This window comes from Myotis daubentonii, chromosome 1, assembly GCF_963259705.1.
Source record: "Myotis daubentonii chromosome 1, mMyoDau2.1, whole genome shotgun sequence".
Classification (NCBI taxonomy): Eukaryota; Metazoa; Chordata; class Mammalia; order Chiroptera; family Vespertilionidae; genus Myotis; species Myotis daubentonii.
The window spans coordinates 85486913-85509190 of record NC_081840.1 but is presented as its reverse complement, the minus strand read 5'-3'; the positions used below and the strand labels follow the sequence as shown (position 1 = coordinate 85509190).

The 22278-nt window shown below is 37.4% G+C and overlaps 1 protein-coding gene across 3 annotated transcripts in view; it reads left to right on the top strand.

Annotated features, from left to right (window-relative positions):
• Nucleotides 1–22278, top strand: part of STRN3 (striatin 3) — a 103633-nt gene that overhangs the window by 64289 nt on the left and 17066 nt on the right. For 2 of the 3 annotated variants that reach the window (XM_059709984.1, XM_059710003.1), the window contains exons 8-12: nt 5014–5124; nt 15543–15676; nt 16927–17102; nt 17297–17344; nt 17597–17718. In XM_059709984.1, the coding sequence (XP_059565967.1) occupies nt 5014–5124; nt 15543–15676; nt 16927–17102; nt 17297–17344; nt 17597–17718 (591 nt within the window). The remainder of the gene's footprint in view (nt 1–5013; nt 5125–15542; nt 15677–16926; nt 17103–17296; nt 17345–17596; nt 17719–22278) is intronic. The other variant, XM_059709993.1, reaches the window with a different exon arrangement.

The following is a 22278-nucleotide window of genomic DNA, read 5'->3' as shown; positions in this document are numbered from 1 at the left end:
TGTAATTCCTGTTTGGTTTTGGGAGCAGATGAGTGTAGCTTCTACCTACTCACTGCCATCTTGGATCTACTGTCTCACTAATGTTTGTATCTATATAATAAAAGCTTAAGCGACCATTACAGAGGAATGACCAGAACGACCGGTCGCTATGATGCACACTGACCACCAGGGGGGAGACGTTCAATGCAGGAGCTGCCCCCTGGTGGTCAGTGTGCTTTCACAGGGGAAGCGCTGCTCAGCCAGAAGCCAGGCTCACAGCTGCCAAGTGCAGCGGTGGTGGTGGGCGCCTCTCCCGCCTCTGCAGCAGTGCTATAGAGAGCAAGCTCAGTGGTAAGGAGCCTGCTGCTAAGGAGCAGTGAGCCAAGCGGTAAGGAGCGAGGGGTCCTGGACTGTGAGAGGGATGTCTGACTGCTGGCTTAGACCCGATCTCCCTAAACTGGCAGTCAGATATCCCTTCAGGGGTCCTGGACTGCGAGGAGAAAGAAAATTAATACCTGGGTGCATTAGAGGGAAACTACAAAAAAAACAACAACAAAGAGAACATCTTAAAAGTAGTCAGAAGAAAACCAGCAGGTGGACATCCCCCGAGGGGTCCCGAACTGTGAGAGATGCAGGCTGGGCTGAGGGACACTCCCCCTCCCCAGGGCATGAATTTCGTGCACTGGGCCTCTAGTTTAAATATAATGGATAAAGTACTGAATATTTGCATAAAGTAATATTAGTTACAAATTTATGCCACATTACACAGATTTATATAATCCCTCTGCTTTGGTAAATTTACCATACTACAAATTTATGGTTTTGTGGTTTTGAGTTGTCAAGGGTTAATCTATGCATATTTGTGTTTGTTTTTTAAATTAAAAAGTTGCCATCCTGCTTCAACCTCATTTTCTGGTATTTTTTTTTCCTCTGTAGATTTTTTAAAAACAGAATTAATATGTAGAAGATTATGCTGGCTCTTCCCCCTTTGCTCTTAACTATTTCTTATAAGCAATACGAAATCAGCTATTACTTACCAGGCAAGTTTCAGGATGTTGTTTGTGCACACATGTATTCACCAATCTGTTCTTTGCACTGCCTATGTTTACCTTTGTTTTCTAGACTTGAATTGTCTTGCAAGTAATATATATATATATTTTTTTTTTTGTCTTTTAGCTTATTCTTTTTTTACCTTTGCTTTTTCACTCTTGTTGCAGGTCTTTTAAAAAGAACAACTGGCTATTTTATTAAAATTTTCTGTCATGTCACATTTCCTGTAAAAAGTGTATACCACTTGTTTTGTTGTTGTTCGTTTGTTTGTTTCTACGAGGTTTAGAAAGTATTTGCTAAAAATGTGTCTTATTGTCTTATTTTAAGTAGTCACTTAAAAATAAAAATGTTTAGCTTGATGATGGCCAGAGGGGAGGGGATGGTGAACTGGATGAAAAAGGTGAGGAAATTAGGTAGTACAAATTGGTAGTTACAAAATAGTCACAGGGATGTGAAATGCAACATAGGGAATATAGTCAATAATACTGTAATATCTATGTATGGTGCCATGTGGGCACTGGAAATATCGGGGGGTCACTTTGTAAATTATGATTGTTTAAACTATGGTGTACACCTGAAACTAATGGAAAATAATATTGAATATAAACTGTAATTGAAAAGTCAAATTAAACAAAGAAACATATTTTTAAAAAGAATTGTTAGCTTTATTAATATGAATGTAAATGATTGTTTTAAAAAAAATTTTTTTTTTTTTGCCAATCCTCATCTGAGGATATTTTTCTCATTAATTTTTAGAGAAAGCTTGAGGAAGGGAGGGGGGAAAGACAGAGTCAGAGAGAGAGAGAAACAGCAATGTAAGAGAGACACATCAATTGGATGCCTCCTGCACTCACCCTAACCTGGGCTAGAAATGGAACCCATGGCCCTTCTCTGCACAGGCCAACACTCTAACCACTGACCCACACAGACCATTTTTTTGTTATTTAATAAGTTTATACCTATTCCTGATACAGCATAATTTTCAGGAAATTTCATTCTTAGAGTACGTGAAAAGTGAATTTCTCTTTAAACCAGTATTACAACTATATTACAAACAGTATTACAGTTTATAGATTTGACCATCTTACATATAAATTTCAGTCTTGAGCAACCTAGTTTCAGGTAATTCAAGTTGGAAGATTAACTTGAAGCTTTGGATTTAGTTTTTTTACATATTGACTACCTAAGATCATAGGTATATCCATGAGGTAAAAAAGTGATAACAATTGTAGTAGGAAAGACTCAAGATACAGTAAATAATTTAATCTCTATGTCCCATTCAAATATGAAAATTTAAGTTTGCTATGTATGGCAATCCATAAGGAAAAAATGGCTTTTCTATGTATAGATTAAGTCATTTAGGCCTAGGGAGTTTACAAGACTTGAGAACCAGAATATAATGAGTTATTAAAAACTTAACAATTATTTTTTCCCTAAAATCCTACTATTCTGGCAGTCTTATTAATTGACTTAGTCTATGTATTTTGGTGTATTTTTTATTTAATAACAGGGCTCTGTAAACTCATAGTTGTTATTCTATAACAGGATGTTAAACTTCCTAATAAAATGGCTGGTTTAAAAGTAAATAGAGGAAAGGAGGTTAACATCAATTGGTTACCTCGCATACTTGCCCAGACCAGGGATCAAACCCGCAACCTTTTGGTATAAGGGACAGTGCTCCAACTAACTGAGCCACCCAGCTAGGGCAGAAACTCTTAAAACTTAAAATACTTCTAATAGACTTATTTTTATACTGCTTTTTTTAAATGCTGTTTTTCTCTAGTTTGCTATAGAATAATTTTTCCCAGCCACAAGTATTTACTTAACCGGTTAACTGCCACAATATTTTGAATTTCATTAAAAAAGGTTCACCACTTGCATCTATAGATGCTTATGGCGTACAAATGGTTAAAACAAATAAGGTTTGTTACATTCAAGTAAAATAGCTCATGTGTCATATTTAGCCAGATACACAGCAATGTATATTTTTCTTCTCCACGCTTGTCGCTGCTTTTATCCTATCTAATAATAGAGAAATATGGTAATTAACCATAACTTCGCTACCCTTCCCATTGGTTAATCCGTGAGATATGCAAATTAACTGCCAGCCAAGATGGTGGCCGGCAGCCAGGCAGCTGAAGTGAACATGAACATGAGGCTTGCTTACTCCATGATGGAGGAAGTCAATGTTCCCCGCCGCAGCTCAGCTCTGAGCTCCGGATGAAACAATGTTGCAATTATAGAACCTAAACAAACCCCAGAAACCTGCTTTCAGCCAGCGCAGCCTCAGAGCTTAGAGCGGCCAGTGATGGCAACAGAGTTTCAATTATAGAATCTAAACAAACCCAGGTACCTGCTTTCAGCCTGCAACAGCCTCAGAGCTGGAGCCTGCTCTCAGCTCCAGTGACAGCTATAGAAGGTAAATTAATCCCAGAATAAAAAAAAAAAAAGAAAGAAAAAAGGAGAGGCTGGGAGCTTCAGTCGCCCACCAGCCTGAAAACAGCCCTCAGCCCCTCACCCAGACTGGCCAAGCACCCCAGTGGGGATGCCTACCCTGAAGGGTGTGTGACCAGCTGCAAACAGCCATCATCCCATCATCCAGGCTGGCCAAGCACCCCAGTGGGGACCCCCCACTCTGAAGGGGGTGTGACTAGCTGCAAACAGCCATCATCCCCTCATCCAGGCTGGCCAGGCAACCAAGCGGGACCCCCACCCTGATCCGGGACACCCTTCAGGGCAAACCAGCCGGCCCCCACCCGTGCACCAGGCCTCTATCCTATATAGTAAACCGGTAATATGGAAACTGACCCTAACAGCAGAAGGACTGGGAATGACTGATCACTATGACACACACTGACCACCAGGGAGCAGACGCTCAATGCAGAAGCTGCCCTCTGGTGGTCAGTGCGCTCTCACATGGGAGAAGCTCTGCTCAAACACAAGCCAGGCTGATGGCTGCCAGTACAGCGGCGGTGGTGGTGGGAGCCTCTCCTGCCTCCTCAGCAGCGCTAAGGATGTCCAACTGCAGCTTAGGCCTGCTCCTCGCTGGCAAGTGGACATCCCCCGAGGGCTGCCGGGCTGCCAGAGGGATGTCTGTTTGCCATCTTAGGCCCAATCCCCTGGGAAGTGGGCCTAAGCCAGCAGGTGGTCATCCCCTGAGGGGTCCCAGACTGGGAGAGGGCACAGGCCAGGCTGAGGGACCCCCCCCATCCCCCCTCCCCCCGAGGGCACAAATTTTTGTGCACTAGGCCTCTAGTTTTATCATTAAAAAAAATTTTTTTTAGTCACCTCTATAGAAATTTTTCAGTGGAGCTTGAAGGTTATTTGCTTATGTTAGTTGTAGACCAATGGAAGAAGGTAATGAGATGTTGAACCATGTGGGTGGGGTGGGGTGGGGCAGAGGTGGTGATTCTCTAAATGTCTTGTAGGGATTATTTGAGACTGTAATTCGGAACTATATTTATGTATTTATTGGACTAGAATGCTTCTCCATTGGTACAGTTACCCTCTGCATGCAGAATCAGTATGACAGAAGATGCATGAATATTTTCATCAATAAAACAGCACTGACCTTTCCAGCTTGCACTTTTGAGTAATTTGCATGTATTCATTCATTTGCTTTTATGATGCTGACTAAATTAACATTTTTACAAAGATAGAGTGATCTATTTTTTATAACACTAGATTTCTAATATCAGTCCATTGAAAGAACATCAGTTATTGAAAGAATAACCTTCAAATTTGTGATTCATAGAAATGAAACACCATTTAACTGTTATTAGTATTACATGTTTAGAAATTTGTGAGATGGGCATTTAGAGTTTGAGGTGTAAATACCAAAACTGAGACTGTGCCTTTAAAGTATTTTGAGTATATGCAGTTAGTACATTTTTATTATGATTATGTAAAGCTATACGAGTTTATGCCAACAGCTTGCATTGCCAATTGCTGATTTTTTTTCTTTTAATAATATGCTGAATGTAGATAAAGATGACCTCTCCCCAACTACTGAGGTTTGGGATGTAGACCAGGGACTAATAAGTAAACTGAAGGAACAGTACAAGAAGGAACGAAAGGGGAAGAAAGGGGTGAAGAGTAAGTGCAGATTCTATTATAATTTTTATGTACCAATCTTTGAGACAAAAATCTTAAATTCTGTTTTTTGTTTGTATGTACATTTTTTATTTCATAAAGGGGGCAACTAACTTTAATTTTGTTATATAATTGAAATTTATTTGAATATAATTTAGGATGTATTATTGATCAAGTGAAAAAATCATCTTAAATACTGGAGAAGAATAAAGGAAAGATTTCAAGGTAGTGGGTTTTTTTTGGTTTTTTTTTTTTTTTTTGGTAAGCTTTAAAAAGTTTACCAAATTGTAAGAAATGATGGCCTTGGAATGAAAAATAATAGAAAATGGTTCAAAGGGAGAAAGTATAAATTTATTTATTTTTGTTACATAGGGTTTATAGTTACAACCAACTCATAGCCAGGCTACATTTCCTAGTTTGGGAATCCTGAAGTACAGTGATTAGGAAAGCCCTTTTCTTAATTTTAGCCTTCTGATCTTAATCTAACCCCAAACAACAGCAAAGAACTCTCTCCTAGTACTGTTTTCTTGGCCACTGTGGTAGAGGGAAGGCCAGAGGAGAGGGTAGTGGTGGCAGTAGGATTTGTTTAGTCAATAGCTGAGTGTCCTTTGTTGCCTTGATATATTTTTCAATATGTGTATCCTGGCTAATATTCTATAAAAGTATAAATTTAGCTATAGCACCTCTCAAAGAAGTAATTCATTTTTGTTAAACTTTTAAAAGGTACCTGAAAGATATAGTCTGACCTGTAGCAATTAAATGGAGAAACTTGAAACTTATTTTTGGTATAATTTTGAACTGTTCATTGATTCCTGTTGTTGTTAATCCTCACCTGAGTTGTATTTTTTTCATTGACTTTATTTATTTATTTATTTTTTTGAGAGGGAGAGAGAGAGAGGATGGGGGAGACAACTGATGTGAGAGAGACACATTGATTGGCTGCTTCCTATACGACTGAGGCTGGGGATTGAACCTGCAACCCAGGTATATGCCCCTGACCAGGAATCCAACCCATGACCCTTCGGTTCACAGGCCTTCACTCTAACCACTGAGCCATGCTAGCAAGAGCTAGTCTAGCTTTTTTAACCATCAAGGAGAAAACAGTGTATGACAGAGGCAAAAACCATATAAACAGTCTGTCATATTTTTTTCTCTGTTGACAAAAAAAAAAATAGTTTATAAAATGGCAGGTATAGTGAAAAATGGTGTAATTTCCCTCAGTAAAGCATTTTCACTATGGTTTAATTTATTGTGGAAGCTAATAAGTGGCATTTGAGAGATTCAGCTGTTTAGGTAATTTTAAGAAGTTTGAGACAATATGGTGAACTGCTTATTGTGTTTTAAAATACTTAGTGCTGGACAGGGCTGTGTTCAGCTCTAAAATCACTTACCTATGTATTTCATGCATGTTGAATATAAAAGTACTTTTGCATGATTAACTATTTTAATATAGACACAATGGCATTAGAATTTTAAGGATTGAGTTTTTTTTCCCCCAAGAAACCAAGTAGTTTATTTTAATAGTACATTACTTATTTTATGTCTTATTCATAAACTGACTTATTTGTTGAAGGTTTCTTTAGAAAATGTTAGATAATGTTGCTTTTAATTAAAATACCCCCTTTTTCCTGATAGTATATAATTAGATCTATGCCTTTGTGTGGTTAAGAAATAAGATTAATGTTTTATTTTAAAAAACGTACCTGTTTAAGAAATACTAGAAGCAGATGATCTAAACAAAAATTTTAAATCCTCATAAAATTTTAATTTGTTTTAAAGGATCATAGTATGTAAAGTTTTGTTAGTTGCCTACTTAGCTAATAACTTATAGAAAACATTTTATATAAATGAATATTCCTCTGTTTAGCGTTTTAATTTATTTTTTACAAGGTACCGTGTTGACAACCAAAATATTGGAAAACCTAATATGTGAAAGGGGTAAAAGAGAACTGCTATGATTAAATCAGAAGCTGGGGAACCTGCCTTGCCTCGAGGCTCTCATGTCTCAATACAATTTTGTTATCCAGATCTGTGCTGTATTATTCAGCCAGCCCCCTTTAATTTTAACTTGTATCTGTTTTTTCAAAAATTGAACTAACTTTGCTTATTATAACCATAAAAATAACACATGCTGTTATTCAGACAATTTAAGAAATATATAGAAACAAAGAAAAAGTCAAAATCACCTGCATTTCTAATCACTTAGAGATTAGTATTTGGCATGGTATATATATCCTTCCAACTTTTTCTAAGTGTGTTTATGTGTAAACCTCCTTTTTTATTTTTTCAGCAAGGATATCATATTATTTTTAACTCATTTCCCCCTTAGTTTTATAGTCATTTTAAATAAAATATAATTTTAGCGTTTACACAGTATTGTATTTTGTTGATTTAGCCTACCCTCCACTAGTTAAACTTTTAGAATGTTTCTCATAATTAATGTTTTTGTAAACATCAGTATTTTAAGGTTACCTATATATAGATATAAAGATGAAGTTTCCAACAAAATGTCTCAGAATGGACTAGGCAATAATAAATTCTTTTTTATATTTAGATAAATAAAAGCTCTTTCCTCTTGAATATAGAGTTCAGTAAGAAAATGTTGGTTTTGAATCCCTCCCATAGTGATAAAACTTAAAGAAATTAAAAAAAACCTTTTTATATATATAAATTTTATTGATTTTTTTTACAGAGAGGAAGGGAGAGGGATAGAGTCAGAAACAGCAATGAGAGAGAAACATCGATCAGCTGCCTCCTGCACACTCCCCACTGGGGATGTGCCCGCAACCAAAGTACATGCCCTTGACTGGAATCGAACCCGGAACCCTTGAGTCAGCAGGCCGACACTCTATCCACTGAGCCAAACCGGTCAGGACTAAAAAAAAGCTTTTAAAAAATTGATGGGTCATAAGCTTAGAATGGAATTATTCCACGCAGACCATCATATTAATACTGATATACAATTTCACATGAAAAGATAATTCATAAATTTTTCTTAGCAGTCTTATTACCTGTATTTTTGTTTTTATGCTGATATTTTCCCAGATGTAGCTTTGTACAAGTTAGAATAATTCATAAGCTGTAGCCTTTTGATTTTCTTTTTTCTTTATTCCAAAATGTGAATGATTCATACCTACTGGATCTTAGCACTAAGTTTCTATAGATTTTTTTGTCCAAATTCTTAGAGGGAAGAAAATTATTTGCCAACTTTACCATATGGAATCAATAGTCGTAAACCAATCTAACTACCCTTTTACTGGAAAGGAAAAAAATGGCAAAAATATCTATCAGCTTTTTAACTTTGTAAAGACTCAGCCATGATTTGACTCTTTAATAGAAAGTCTTCTAAAATCAAGAGCTAAGATGCTAACATTTATCTGTTCATTCCACCCCACCCTTTTGTCCCCCTATCTGAAGCAAAAAAAAAAAAAAATGACTTAAAAGTGACAACTTTGTCTTGGACGATAGATACAATTCAGTGTTAATTTCTTGCTAAGCGAGGTATGCATGTAGAGCTCTACTTTATCAATACTTCCAAAAGGCAAGACTATGAACCTAAAGAGACTTGAGGCAGTTATTTTTACCTCAGGCTCCAAAAGGGTTAAGCTTCCTTTTCCTTTTAACTTTTTATTTTGCTATAATTTTAGGCTCAGGAAAAGTTACAGGAATAGTGCAAAGAGTTCCATGTACCTTTTATCCAGGTTCCCCAAATAGTAACATTTTACCATATTTGCTTTATCCTTTTCTCTTTGAAAAATGTATAGGTATTATTTTGAGCAGCTCAGAAAACTGAGTGTTATAGACATGTTGCTCCTTAAATACTTTAGAGTTCTTTACCTAACTACTAAGAAATTCTCTTACATAACCACAGCACAATGATGAAAATGAGGGAATTAACAATGATACAATATTATCTATTTTAAAACTCCATTTTCTTTTTATTTTTTAACTAGAGGCCCAGTGCACGAAATTTGTGTACGGGTAGGGTCCCTAGCGGCTTCCTGCTGCCAGCCAGGGCCTCGCTTCCCCAGCTGCCGGCTGCCTGCCGGGTCCTTCCTTTGTTCCGTGCCACCCCCTGGTGTTGAACTCCCAAAGGGACACTTTGCATAGTAGGCTTTTATATATATAGATCCTCACCTGAGGATATAGCTATTGATTTTAGAGAGAAGAAGGGATGGGAGAGAGAGAGAGAGATTGATGTGACAGAGAAACATAGATCTGTTGCCTCCCCTACATGCCCCGATCAGGGATCAAAACCGCAACCTGGGTATGTGCCCTGATCAGGAATTGAACCCACAACCTTTTGGTGCATGGGACGACATTCAAACCAACTGAGTCTCATTTTTTAATAATTTCTGTAATTGGGGGAGGGAGTGAGGAGGAAGTTCTAAGTTAATTAGTTTTCTTAAAATCTTGATCAGGTAGGATTTTTTGGGCTTCCTATGCTTTCCATTTTTTCTGCATATCATAAAAATATGTAAATCAATAACATATTTGTAATATGTAAATCATGATTTGAAGCAAGCATGAAGCATCTGTAATCTCTAGAATATGAGGGAATTTAAAAATCTTTTAAGACTTCCTTTGATATTTGTCTGTTTCAGTTTTCAACATGGAAAGTTTAAATTGTAATACATCTTTAACAAGTGATCTTATTCTTATGGTTTATTGTTACTCCTATGCTATTTATACCTATAAAGTTGATGCTTATTTCATTTCCTTTAAAAGATTTAGAGGCTTTCCCTTTTCAAAGATTCACATTCTGAGAATATGTACATGGTTCTTAGTGATTGACTTGTCTTAGTTTTCTTACTGATTCTAATATATCCTAACTTTCCTGTCTTTTCCATTTATAGAATATGATTTATCTGTCATTTCTTTTCTCTCCTTTATTGGTGTTATAGGATTTCTATACATCATCTGACTTGATTATCAATATATTGGAAAAGGGAAAACTTAACTTTTTAAGTATTTCTTTTAATAATGAGGAAATCAGAGTTTATGGGTAAAGCAGGTTTTTTAAATTTGGAAAAAGTGAAAACACATTTTGGGTTGGTTTGTTAATGAAAAACTTGTGTGAATGTGGCAGGAAAATATCCACAAAAACACCAGGGAAAGTTAATTGTTTGCTGCACCCTCGTAAAAAAAATCATTTGTACTTATTTCTTTGTTAACTTTTCAAAATAGTTTATTAAGTTGGAAAAACTCATGCTTTATTCTTCGTTATTAAATATTAACCTTAAACACCAACATTTCTTGTTGTTTTAGTGGTACCTTCTGTGTCTATGAGTTTATAGAACTTTAGTTCAGTGACAGAAGGCTCAATTATATATGTATAAAACAATATATTTATAGTAACATTCACAGAAATATTGAATATCTTAAATATTTAAATCATTTTAATGTTTTTGGGGGGGTGACATGGAAAACTGAAGACATCTTTAATTATTTGAGATTTTTGTAACTGGAAATTCTTTAAAATCCTGTTTTGCTAGTAAGTTGGTTTTAGAGGCTGCAAACAAGTAAAGTGATAGCCATTAAAAGAACCCCTACTGCTGACATTAATTTACAAGGGTCAACAGGACAAAACTCTATGACATCATAGCTGATCTGGGACATGATGAGCTGCCCCACATCCCTTCAGGAATCATTAATCAGTCAGTCTAGTTCATCCACTACTAGAATGACTGATTATGAAGGTGCAAGAGCAGAGGAAGGTATAAAGTTTAGCTACCATTTTATTTACATTGCAGGAGATGTTAATTCCAAGTCACATCTCCTTAGTATTGTAATTTGCTGCTGTTTTAAAATGCTGAAGATGACTTTATTTTTTTTTATTTTAAAAATGTTTTTTTATTGATTTCAGAGAGGAAGGGAGAGGGAGAGAGAGAATCATTGATCAGCTGCCTCCTGCACACCCCACGCTGGGGATTGAGTCCGCAACCTGGGCATATGCCCTGATTGGGAATTGAACCGTGACCTCCTGGTTCATAACTCGACACTCAACCAGTGAGCGACACTGGCTGGAATGAAAATGGCTTTAAATCATCTTCATAAAACATGTTGGGCAAGCTCGTGATGTAATTGTCTAAGGGATTTTTGAAATTTTTTGCTTCTGTGTCTTTCTTTTGGTGTGTGTGTGTGTGTTGTTAATCCTCATCTGAGGATATTATTTCCACTGCTTTTCAGAGAGAGTGGAAGGGAGTGGGGAGAAGAGAAAGAGAGAGAGAGAGAGACATTGATTGGTTGCCTCCCACATGCACCCGGACTGAGGGCAGGGAGCAAACATGCTACCCTTTGGTGGGCAGGCAGGTGCTCCAATCACTGAACCACATTGGCTAGTTTTAGGTAGAGTTGTTTTTATCCCAGGGGTCAATTCAGAGAACCTCTCAGAAATCTAACTTTAGCTTACAGAAAATAGCAATTTAAAAAATCATTTTAGAATAAGGCAGCATCTTATTCTTTAACTTGGTACCAAGTATACTTGGTAATGAAACTAGAAATGTGCATGAAATGAAAGTACTACTTAGGCATTTTTTGTTTTCCAGAATTGATTTTAGCTGAAGATATGTATATATATTTCAGTTATTTATAATTTAGGTGCAGATACTTATAATTCTAAGTAATGAGACTGAATTCTTACCAAGGGCTTACTGTGACATGATCCCATAGAATAAAAGGCTAATATGCAAATAGACTGAATGGCAGAACAGCCAGTCGCTATGACGTGCACTACCACCAGGGGGGCAGATGTTCAATGCAGGAGCTGCCTCCTGGTGGTCAGTGCACTCCCACAGGGGGAGTGCCTCTCATCCAGAAGCCGGACTCATGCTGGCGAGCACAGCAAGTGGTGGTAGGAGCCTCTCCCACCTCTGTGGCAGTGCTAAGGATAAGGATGTCGGACTTCCATCATAACAGTGTACCTACCTATATAGTTTAAGTTTAAAAAAATTGGCTCTCAAAAGAAATTTCAATCGTTGTACTGTTGATATTTGGCTCTGTTGACTAATGAGTTTGTCAACCACTGCCCTCGGGCTTCCGGACTACGAGAGGGTGCAGGCCTGCCTGAGGGACCGCCTTCTTCCCCTTTCCCCCCCCCCTCCCCCCCCCCCCGCCGCCCCCAGTGCATGAATTTCATGCACTGGGCCTCTAGTATAAGATACTTAATTATCTAATAATTCGGCATATAGATTTGAATTTCATTGATGTTTCTGTTTTCACTATGTAACAGAATTCGATGCCTCAGTCAAAAAAATTTTAATACATCCATTCTCCTTTAGGAGTTCTCTAGTAGCACATTTTTCTTACAGTTAAACTTAAATAATTTTGCGGGTTTTTTTTCTCTTAGAATCATATCTGCATGCAGATATGACAATTACAGATTATGGTGAGAAATAATAAAGCCAAACAAAACATATTAATGCATGAAAAGTAAAATAGTCTGTTGACTTTTCCAAATCTATTTTCTGCTATTGAGCTATTTTCCTGTTTTACATCAGGAAGTATTTTCTAAAATCCACACACCAAATCCATTATTTTTCATTTTATGCATTTCAGGTGGTTTATCTTCTTTAGCTTTTGGGTTGTTTTGCCAAATAATGCATAGGTAAACTTGCTAAAATTTTTGTAGTTTGTGTTGTATATTCAACTGTAGATTTTGCATTTAAATCAATTTAGTGCTCTCTATGTGTGCTTATGTGTGTGTCCTTTAAAAAAAAAGTGAGTCAGTGATATAACTCTTAATGGTGGAAGGAATAGGAAATGGGGAGTTAAGTACAAACCTAATTGTAAAGCTTAGCATTTATTTTAAAAGAAGCAAATTCAGTCTCTACATAAAGCTAAGAAGGAAACAGAGTTCATAATCTCTTTTTTTTTTTAGTGGCAACCTCCAACTTCATACTTTCCTGTTCCATGTCATACATCATTTTGTAAAGACAAAATGTCTGTTTTCAGAAAGAGAAAGTTCTGTATTACAACCTTTCAGACTATTTTTAGTAAAGACTTAAGATATACAATGTCAACACTGAATCAGTTATTGGGCTGTGTTCTTTAGTTTTGATAAAATTGAAGGAGGAAGAAGAGTTTGATTATGTGAGCTACAGAGGTTTCCTTGGTCATTAAGTGTCTATAAAAAGGAGGATTAGTTACAAAAGGACCTTGTTGTAAGATCCCATTTGGGACCCTAATATTTCCATAAAGGGAAATGATAATAGTATTGTTTAATTGCTTGATGAAATCTTTTAGGCTATTAATAAAAAGTGTCATAATTTTCATCATTAAAAACTGCTTTTAATAATTTCATTTTTCTTTAAATTGCCAATGACATTTTTATGCTTATGTGATTATGTGCTATAAGTAATTGTATTAACATTAATAAAATGAATTTATAGAATACAAATTAATTTCCTCTATAAGAAAACAAGAGTGAATAAATTGAATATTTACTGTGATTATCACATCCACAGTGGTGACGGGTGATTATGGAAAGTAGAAATATAGCTTAAAAGTTTTTTTCACATATATATGTAATAAACGCTGAGTGAGCAGCATAGCTTGCTCCATATATATATATATATATATATATATATATATATATATATATATATATATATATATATATATATGTAATTATATGTGTGTATAGCGATTGAGAAATGTAGTCATATGACTAATTAGAAATGGATACAAATACTAACTTTTTGTTTAAAACTCCAATAAAACTAGCCCGGATAGCCCAGGCACTTCCCTTCACATGCCCCTACATTGGTCAACAACTGATTAGAAATATATTGTAAAAAGAATATGTAATAATGCAAATTAATTTATTATGTTAAAGTTATTTTATTAGGCTTTTATTGAGATTTGTATAATTGTGAGTGGAAGGAATTGTGGCATTTTGTTCTAACTTTTCTTATAAACAAATAATGAGCTTAAAAGAAATATATGACCTTGTACTGGCTAAAAATGCTTTGAGTAAATAGTACCAAATGAATTTTTATATAATTGTTCTTAAACATAATTTTAAAATATTGATTTTATTGTTCTTTGCTGCTTTGGTATTACCAATAATTGCATACTAAATATTGGTAGGAAGGGTCAGTACTATACATTATTCAGTTTCAATTAGTATAATCATTCAAAAATTAAATACTACTAGTATCCCTATGTATATTTTCTATCAAATTTACTCTAGATTAGCTGTTGACTCACAACTTCATTTTAGCAGTGTCATGTAAGACTTGATTTGAGTCAAATTATATAGCTTACTTTTATATTATTGCTTACTTTGATAAATAATAAGATAGTCTAAATATAGATTAATTTTACTTTTGCTATAGTATTTATCTAGGAAAAGTTGACTTGTATCTTAATTTTTTTCAGTAGTTGTGTTAATGGTGACTGACAAGTGTTATACCTGTTATGTTTCCTATAGTGTATTAAATTTATATCACTCAAATTTTTCAAAGTTGATAATTAGCTTGAGTTTTTGTATACTGTTTTCTTTTAATTTTGCTCATGAATTTTAAATTTGTTTTGATATATTGAGTTGTTTTTTATTACAGTGACTTGTGTACTTCCCCCTGGCATCTTAAGCTTAAAATTTTGCTTTCAAAGCATGTTTGAAATGATAACTGAGAATTATGGCTTATACTATAACTTATAGCAAAATATTTATATATTAGTATAGTTCTTATTATGGCAGTGTTTGATTTTAATTGCTCAAAGTATTATAAATTTAACTTAAAATTCTATAGTTATTTTATTTTAGAAGTATCATAGTAAATAAAAGGGAAGTTAAAATAAACAATTGTAGTCAAATCTTGAAAGCTGGAAGGCATTCTAAATATCACATGGATTAACCTTTTGCAGAAAGGAAATTGACATTGTTGGTGGTAGAACTGCCCTCTTTCTAGACCATTGCTTTTATTGGAGGAATTTGAGCAATTTAAGGCTTCATTTCAGGAAATTGATACATGGCATTATAGATGGAGATAATTTAATTTGAATGCTTATATTAATTTTTATCAGGAACTAGAATACCTTGCACTTCTAAGCAAGTAGGATACAAAGCAAAAGGACTTCTCAACAATTTACAATATTTAAAAAATACCATAGTTATAATTGTACTGAAGTGATAAAGTGATTTAAATAGAGCTTTTGTGCCCCACCTCCCACCCTGGAATAATATATCTAATATACATTTATTTGGTTTGTGGGAGATTTTGTTGTAGTTCCTAAATAAACATTTATTTTTTACTATTTAGTAATAGGATTTTTTGAGTGGAAGAAATAAGGAGGGAAGTGGGAAGATAAAATTTATATTACTGTATTATAACTGTTAAGTGCTTACATTTCCCCCACAATATTGTCTTATACTGTATGATTTTTCAGCATTTAAGAAGCGGTTTTGTTCTTTATAGCTGAACCAATAACGTTTCCATCTGGAGGAGGCAAGTCATTTATTATGGGTTCTGATGATGTTTTGTTAAGTGTACTGGGCCTTGGAGACCTTGCAGACTTGACGGTAACAAATGATGCAGACTATAGTTATGATGTAAGTGCAGTTTTTAATTTTTTATTTTTAATTTTTTAATGATTTAATAGAAGGCTCCTTATTTTTGGAAACATTTATAAAATAGAATTAATATCAAGGTGCATGGAAAAGATAAGTTTGTGTGTCAATATGTTGAGTTGAAGTGACATGTAGTTGTGTGTTTTTTTTAATAACTAGTTTCTTTGTGGTGGTTAAATTTTTCTTAGGTATTGTGGTGGATTAGTTAGGAGTTTGGGATGATTGATTATCTTAAAATACTGATCAATAAATATCTATCTTGAGTAGTCAACTCTCAATTATTTATTCAAGTTAAGCCATATTTCAATGTTAAGGAGTAAAATAGCCTGATCACTTCAGGACACTTCTTAAAAAGCATGTTTTATTTTGGAACTTTTATTTTTTTAAGGATAATGTTCAAGTTAGCTTGTTGCCATTTCCTGATTTTCAGTCCTTCATTTGAGGGATTGGGGGAGGATGGAGGGGAAATGGGAAGGACAGTGTTAGTGGTAAAACTAGTCTGGGATTAAATTTTTTATATACAGTAAACATTCAATTGAGAGTTAACTAAACTTGTTTAACTTTTATATAATGAATTTGCAGTTTTCAGCAAATGTTTCGTTTTTTAACGAATTCATTTTTTCTACATTTTATAAAGTACATAGGGGACTGAATTCTAGTAAACTTGACTAGTTTGGGAGAGAGTTCATAGCCTGTTTTACAGACAGAAATGATGATAAAAAGATTAACCTCATGTCAGTATCAACAGTAATGATGAACATATTCTTAAAGTGTCTTTAGTTCAAACTTTTGGGAAGTACGTTAACTTGCTGCCTTTAAAAACTTCACATTGCTAATTTTCTGAATGACAACTGTACTATTAATATTGTACTCTTGGATTTTTGGTAGTAATTTACTTAATTTTTATTGTTTTCATATGAAGTATTGCAGTATGGTAGTTCTTTGTTCTCATCTGATATTTTCTAGGACCTTTGAGCTTAGCTTGATGATTAGATAAAACAGATTGAGGGACTCCATTTGATGTAGGTATTTGAAAGCTAATGAAATTATTCTTAGTTCTTATTAAACGATAAAGATTTATTATAAAGCTTTAAAGGTACATTAAATTTCTACTAGACAGTTTAGCAAAGCAGTTTAACATATATGTTTTAAACACACCAAAACAAATAAAAATTCCACATGTCTATTAATTTACTACTTTTACCACTAAATATTGTGCTTTTTCTTTTTAGTTGCCTGCCAATAAAGATGCCTTTCGAAAGACATGGAACCCCAAGTATACACTACGTAGCCATTTTGATGGAGTCCGGGCATTAGCTTTTCATCCTGTAGAACCTGTGCTAGTTACCGCTTCTGAGGATCATACTCTGAAGCTTTGGAATTTGCAAAAAACAGTTCCTGCCAAAAAGTAAGTATTTTAACGGTAGCCTATGTTTTTTTTCCTTCCAGATTTGTCAAAAATTAGAAGTAATTATTTTTTATGGTCCCATATCATGCATGCACTCAATTTGATCTTACCTAATGATTCTTGAATATCAGCCAATGGTTACGATTATTTAATTGTCTTCTCTCCCATCCTTTCTCTCCCCTACCCCCTTTTAGGAGTGCCTCTTTAGATGTAGAGCCTATCTACACATTTAGGGCCCACATGTAAGTTTTATTTTATCCATAAATCTTGTAAAATTGTAGTAATGTTTGTTTTATATTAGAAAAGACAGTACTTGATTAATATTTTATTTTATTAATAATTGTATTAGGAGAATATAGTCATTACTATTCAAGTGTACATGTTTACCTTATACAGTTTTAAGATGCCACACAAATTCAGAGGTTGGAGACTGCATATATGAGTTTCTTTTCTAAGCTTTATAAGTAACTTTTTTCTTTTTCTTCCTATAATAGTGGCCCTGTTCTATCATTAGCTATTAGTTCTAATGGAGAGCAGTGTTTCAGTGGTGGTATAGATGCAACCATCCAGTGGTGGAATATGCCTAGCCCTAATGTGGATCCATATGATACATATGGTAAGCAAAAGGTTCAAAATATATATTTTTAAGTGCATGGAGCTGACAAAGTAAATACCTCAGCTAGAAGCTTGTTTAAACATGTATTAGTTTCCTTGTTTAGTCATTCCATTTCTAATAATTTGCTTTATTAAGGAGAAACATTAGAAAATAGGCCATGAATATTTAGGCCTGTGAATTGGTACTGTCTCTATGGTGTCCAAAATATCTATACTAATAATAGGGTAATATGCAAATTGGTTGGGATGCTCTCACACATAATGACCCATCAGCAGGCTGTGTGTGCAGCAGGCACTGGTGGGCGGGGACTTGCAGTGTTGGGGACTTGCGCCACGCTGTCACAGTCCATCACCAGGAGGGCCTCTGTGTGGCCCGGCCTGGGGGTGGCCCCCTGTGGAGGCCTGACCAGCGCTAACATGATGCTGCCTGCGTGCTTCCCCACCCAGCACTAACGTGACTCTGCCTGTGTGTGTCCCAGGCCTGGGACGCGGCAGTGGGGGCCAGTTGGGGGCAATCAGGCCGGCAGATTGTGCAGTGTGGGCGAGCAGTCTGGCGCGGGGAGCAAGCAGTTAGGGGTGACATCAGGCTAGCAGGGAGCAGTTAGTGGCGAGATCAGGCAGGCATGCAGAGGTGGTTAGGGGCGATCAGGCAGGCAGGCAGAATGGTTAGGGGTGATCAGGTAGGCAGGCAGGTGAGTAGTTAGGAGCCAGTGGTCCCAGATTGGAGAGGATTCAGGCTGTGCTGAGGGACTCCCACCCCCATGCATGAATTTTGTGCACCGAGCCTCTGGTGGTTAAATAAACAGTGGTCTACTTAATGGTTGGTTTATTTAAGAAGAACTTGAGCTCTTTAGTGTTTCTATTTAACACACACTTGGTGCCTAACTTTGCCAGGTTTAGAATTAAATACTACATCAAGAAGTAAGAATTAGCCTTGGTTGGTGTTGCTCAAGTTGGTTGGGTAATGTCCCATGCACCGACAGATTGCCAGTTCGATTTCTGGTCATGGAACATGCCCAGGTTGCAGGCTCCATCCCCAGTAGGAGGCGTGCAGGAGGCAGCCAATCGAATATTTCAGTCTCACATTGATGTTTCTTTCTCCCTCTCCCTTTTATTCTCTCAAAACCTATAAAAATATTTTTTAAAAAAAAGAAGTAAGAATTGTCTAATGGAAATGATAGGCATTAAACAGATAAGCAAGGGGATAGAGTATAGTTAAAAATCGTGATAGGTACTATGATAGTACAGTACTATGAGAGAGAGTAACTGGTGGAACTTCCTTTACATGTAGTCTAAAATGGTGACATTCAAACTAAAATATACAATATAAAAGGGAAATTTTAGTATAGTAGACCCTCCTTTTCAGCGGTTTTGATTTCTGAGGATTCAGTTACCTGAGGTCAACCACGGTCCAAAAATGTTAACTGGAAAATTCCAGAAATAAAAAATTGGTAAGTTTTATGTTTTACTTGCACACAGTCTGAGTAGCATGATGAAATCCAGCATCCTACCGCACGATCCTGCCCTAGATATGAATCATTCCTTTTTTCAACATATCCACACTGTATATGCTTACCTGTCCGTTAGTCACTTGGTATCCAGGTATGGCAGTGCTTATGTCCCAGTAACCTTTAATTTACTTAATAATGGCCCCAAAGTGCAAGAGAATTGATACTGCCAATTGGAATATACCAAAAAGAAATTATTTTTTAATCTTCATCCAAGCATATGTTGTTGTTTTATTGATTTGAGAGAGAGAGAGGAAGGGAAAGAGAGAAACATCGATCCATTGCCTCCTCTATGCCACAACTGAGGATCAAACCCACAACCTTTTGGTGTATGGGATGATGCGCCAACCAACTGAGCCAACTGGCCAGGGCTATAAAATGCTTCTTTTAAGTGAGAATGTGAAAGTTTTTGACTAAATAGGAAAATAAAATACCATATACTGAGGTTCCTACCCCTGAAATTGTGAAGAAGGAAAAAGAAATTCATGCTTGAGCTGAACCCAGGCAATTGGAGGCTTCTCAATGAGAGACTCAGGAATACAATAGTTCACTCTTGAGGCAAATTATACCCTCTCCCCTGTCCTTAGAATGTACGGTTTGCTTACTGTTCCCACAATAGAAGTCATTTTTAAGGATAAGCCTTGAAAGAGTAAGATGTTGAGACCAGCTGGCTTGAATACTTTACTGAACTCAGTTAAGGCCTCTATATGCACTTAAGATTCTACTTGTCTTGCTGCCATTCAAAACAAGCCTTTTATGTAAGTTCTCTTGCTTATTAAATTGGCAACCTACCAAAAAAAGAAAAAAGAAATTTGTGCTAGTTTGCTGAAAGAGTGCATTCACATAACTTGTTATAGTATCCTATCTAATAAAAGAGAAACATGGTAATTAGCCGTACCTCCGATACCCTTCCCATTGGCTAATCAGGGCAATATGCAAATTAACTGCCAGCCAAGATGGCGGCCGGCAGCCAGGCAGGTTGAAGCTAACATGAGGATTGCTTGCTTCAGTGACGGAGGACTCCAACGTTCCCCGCCTGCCTTGCCGGCCTTTGAGCTTGCAGTTTGAATCATTGTTACAAATATAGAAGCTAAACAAAACCCCAGAAACCTGCTTTCAGCCAGTCGGGATCTCAGAGCTGGAGTTGATACAGTGTTTCGATTATAGAACCCAAACAAACCAGATACCTTCTTTCAGCAGCAGAGGCCTCAGAGCTGGAGCCAGAGCTAAAGCTGGCCCAGAATAAAAAAAAAAACACAAAAAACAACAACAACAAAACGGAGCAGTTGGGAGCTTCCGTCACCCGCCAGCCTGAAAACAGCCCTCAGCCCCTCACCCAGGCTGGCCAGGCACCCCAGTGGGGACCCCCACCCTGATCCAGGACACCCTTCAGGGCAAACCAGCCGGGCCCCACCCGTGCACCAGGCCTCTATCCTATATAGTAAAAGGGTAATATGCCTCCCAGCACCAGGATCAGCGGAGCCGAGAGGCCTCCCGGCACCGGGATCAGCATGTCAGGGGGCAGCGCCCAAACCCCCTGATCGGCCCTGCTCTGTGCCTGATAGGGGGGAGCTGCCCAACCTCCTGATTGCCCTGCAGCTCTGTGTGTGACAGGGTGCGGCGCCCCAACCCCCCGCACCCTCCCCTCCACGGCCCCTGCTCTGTGTTTGACGGGGTAGAGCCATAACCTCCCCAGCGGCCCTGCCCTGAGTGTGAGAGTGGCGGTGCCCCAACCCCCTGATCGGCCCTGCTCTGTGGGTGATAGAGGGCGGCGCCCCAACCCCCTGATCCGCCCTGCTCTGTGTGTGACAGGGGGCGGTGCCCCAACTCCCCTATCGGCCCTACTCTGTGAGTGACAGGGGGGAGCTCCTCAACCTCCTGATCGGCCCTGCTATGTGCATGACAGGGTACGGAGCCCCAGCCCCCCTGATGGGCCCTGCTCTGTGCGTGACGGGGTGTCGCCGCAACCTCCCCATTGACCCTGCCTTGAGTGTAACGGGGCGGTGCCCCAACCCCCCAGTCGGCCCTACCCTGAGCGTGACTGAAGGTGGCATCGCAACCTCCCAATCCGCCCTGCTCTGTGCATGACGGGGCGGGGGGGCTCCCCAACTCCCCAATCGGCCCTGCTCTGAGCCCGACTAGGGGCTGCACCTAGGGATTGGGGCTGCCCTCTGCCACCCTGGAGCAGGCCTAAGCCAGCAGGTCGTTATCTCCCGAGGGGTCCCAGACTGCGAGAGGGCACAGGCCAGGCTGAGGGACCCCCCCCCCCCCACCCCGAGTGCACAAATTTTTGTGCACCAGGCTTCTAATATTGTTATAATTGTTCTATATTATTAGTTATTGTTGTTAATCTCTTAGTGTGGCTAATTTATAAATTAAACTTTATCATAGGTATGTATATGTAGAAAAATAGTATACAGGGGTGGGGGAAAGTAGGTTTACAGTTCAGGTGGAATAAGAAATTATCTAAAAGATAAATCATAAATGAGGATGTGAAATAATAATAGTAGGAAGGAGACAAATAATACATTAATACATAAATAATACAAGAATTAACTGTTTCGCGCACTCACAACTGTAAACCTACTTTCACCATCCCCTGTATATAGAGTTTGGTACTATCTGTGGTTTCAGTCATCCACTGGGTGTCTTGGAATGTATCCCTTGGGATAAGGGGGGACTACTGTAAAGAGTTTTAAGCCAGGAAGTGACCTGTAATTGTAAGGTTTAAAAAGGTGACTCTGGCTGTTGGAGGACATAGGGGGCAGAGTGGAGAGAGGAATACACATTTCATGTTGTACTGTAAAGTTGGAATGTAGTGAACCAGTACTAGGTGAGAGGTGATGTTGCCAAGACTAGAGTGGTGGTAAAGCGTTGGTAGTGGACCAGTGGTAGCAGACCAGTTGAAGGGAAATGGATATAAGACACATTGGGGAAGTAGGATACAATAGACAGAATCTATTGATAAATGGATTGAGTGGGTGAAGTAATGAATGAGTGACTCTTGATTTTGTTTATTTTTTTAACAGCTTTATTGAGATATTCACATTTAA